General features: G+C 40.3%; 1 protein-coding gene across 1 annotated transcript in view; it reads left to right on the top strand. All coding sequences in view use genetic code 11, as the record gives it.

The window, feature by feature from the left end:
- Positions 1 to 266: 266 nt before the first annotated feature.
- The window catches only part of EGR_04606 (hypothetical protein), a gene marked incomplete at both ends in the record, with an annotated part of 2,849 nt that continues 2,096 nt past the window's right edge, over positions 267 to 1,019 (top strand). Inside the window, one exon of the mRNA XM_024493855.1 lies at positions 267 to 326. Coding sequence (XP_024351783.1) covers positions 267 to 326 — 60 coding nt within the window. The remainder of the gene's footprint in view (positions 327 to 1,019) is intronic.

The following is a 1,019-nucleotide window of genomic DNA, read 5'->3' as shown; positions in this document are numbered from 1 at the left end:
GAAAAGAAACTGATCCTTCTGCCCACATTTACCAGAATCAGTTGCAAATTACCTCTTGTAAATAGAAACCAGAAATGCAAGAAGACAGCACCCATATGATTATCAATCGAGGAAAGTATCAAGGTTGTTCGGGTTTACAAAAGTATAGAGAAGAAAAGAAGAGAATAACACAAATTCCAGGAAACAAATCTTCTTTCACACTTCTACTAATAGCTGAGATTATCTAGCACCTGGAAAGCAGCTCCGCTACCGAAAGACTAATCAGCATGCCTAAACAATCCCAAAACAGCCTGATCTACTTCTTTGCTGTAAATGATGGTGGACAGGTATTATTCTACCAGCATGACACTCCTATTCATCTCAGAGTGAAATTGTGTGTCCAGCAATTGTTATGTGTAACAGTATGATTCATACAATCTTAGACTACCCTCTCAACAGGCTCCTCAAATTCAGCGTAGCAATCAACCCCTCTGTGTTAATCCATGCGAAAAAGACAAATTTATCAGCAGTGTGTGCCGATTTTTCACAACTGCAAACATTTGTGATTACTTGTGCTGTTCGTCTTTTCTAAAAAAGCGTTCCTCCTCTATGCAGTCTCAACAGACGGCTTGTCAGTCTTGTAGCCGTCAAGTGCTCCACGCACTAACGTCCGCAGGATTGATTGCTGTGTTGGGGGCTTGGAAGAGAACCACGACGATAGAGATCAACACCTAGAGACCACTTTCTACGGCCGTCTTAGAAATGCTTGTGATACTCAGATGTCTTATAGATAAACGGCATGGTTCCAGTCATTCACGGAGTAAATCGCGCTTCTTTATTTATTGCATTAGAAAAGAAAAATTTTTAGATTTATGTCTGCAGATATAGTTTTGGTAAAAGGGGAAGATTCGAAGTACTTATGAAACTTCAGTTTCCAAAGTCACAAGTAGTACTTGGCCACAGCTACCCGCGTTAGGCGACATGGTACCCAATATAAGTAAAGGCTCCGGATGTTGAAACTTACTTTGTACTATAATCAA

This window comes from Echinococcus granulosus (assembly GCF_000524195.1).
Source record: "Echinococcus granulosus chromosome Unknown EG_S00029, whole genome shotgun sequence".
NCBI classification, from domain to species: Eukaryota; Metazoa; Platyhelminthes; class Cestoda; order Cyclophyllidea; family Taeniidae; genus Echinococcus; species Echinococcus granulosus.
This window is presented reverse-complemented; position numbering and strand designations above follow the sequence as displayed.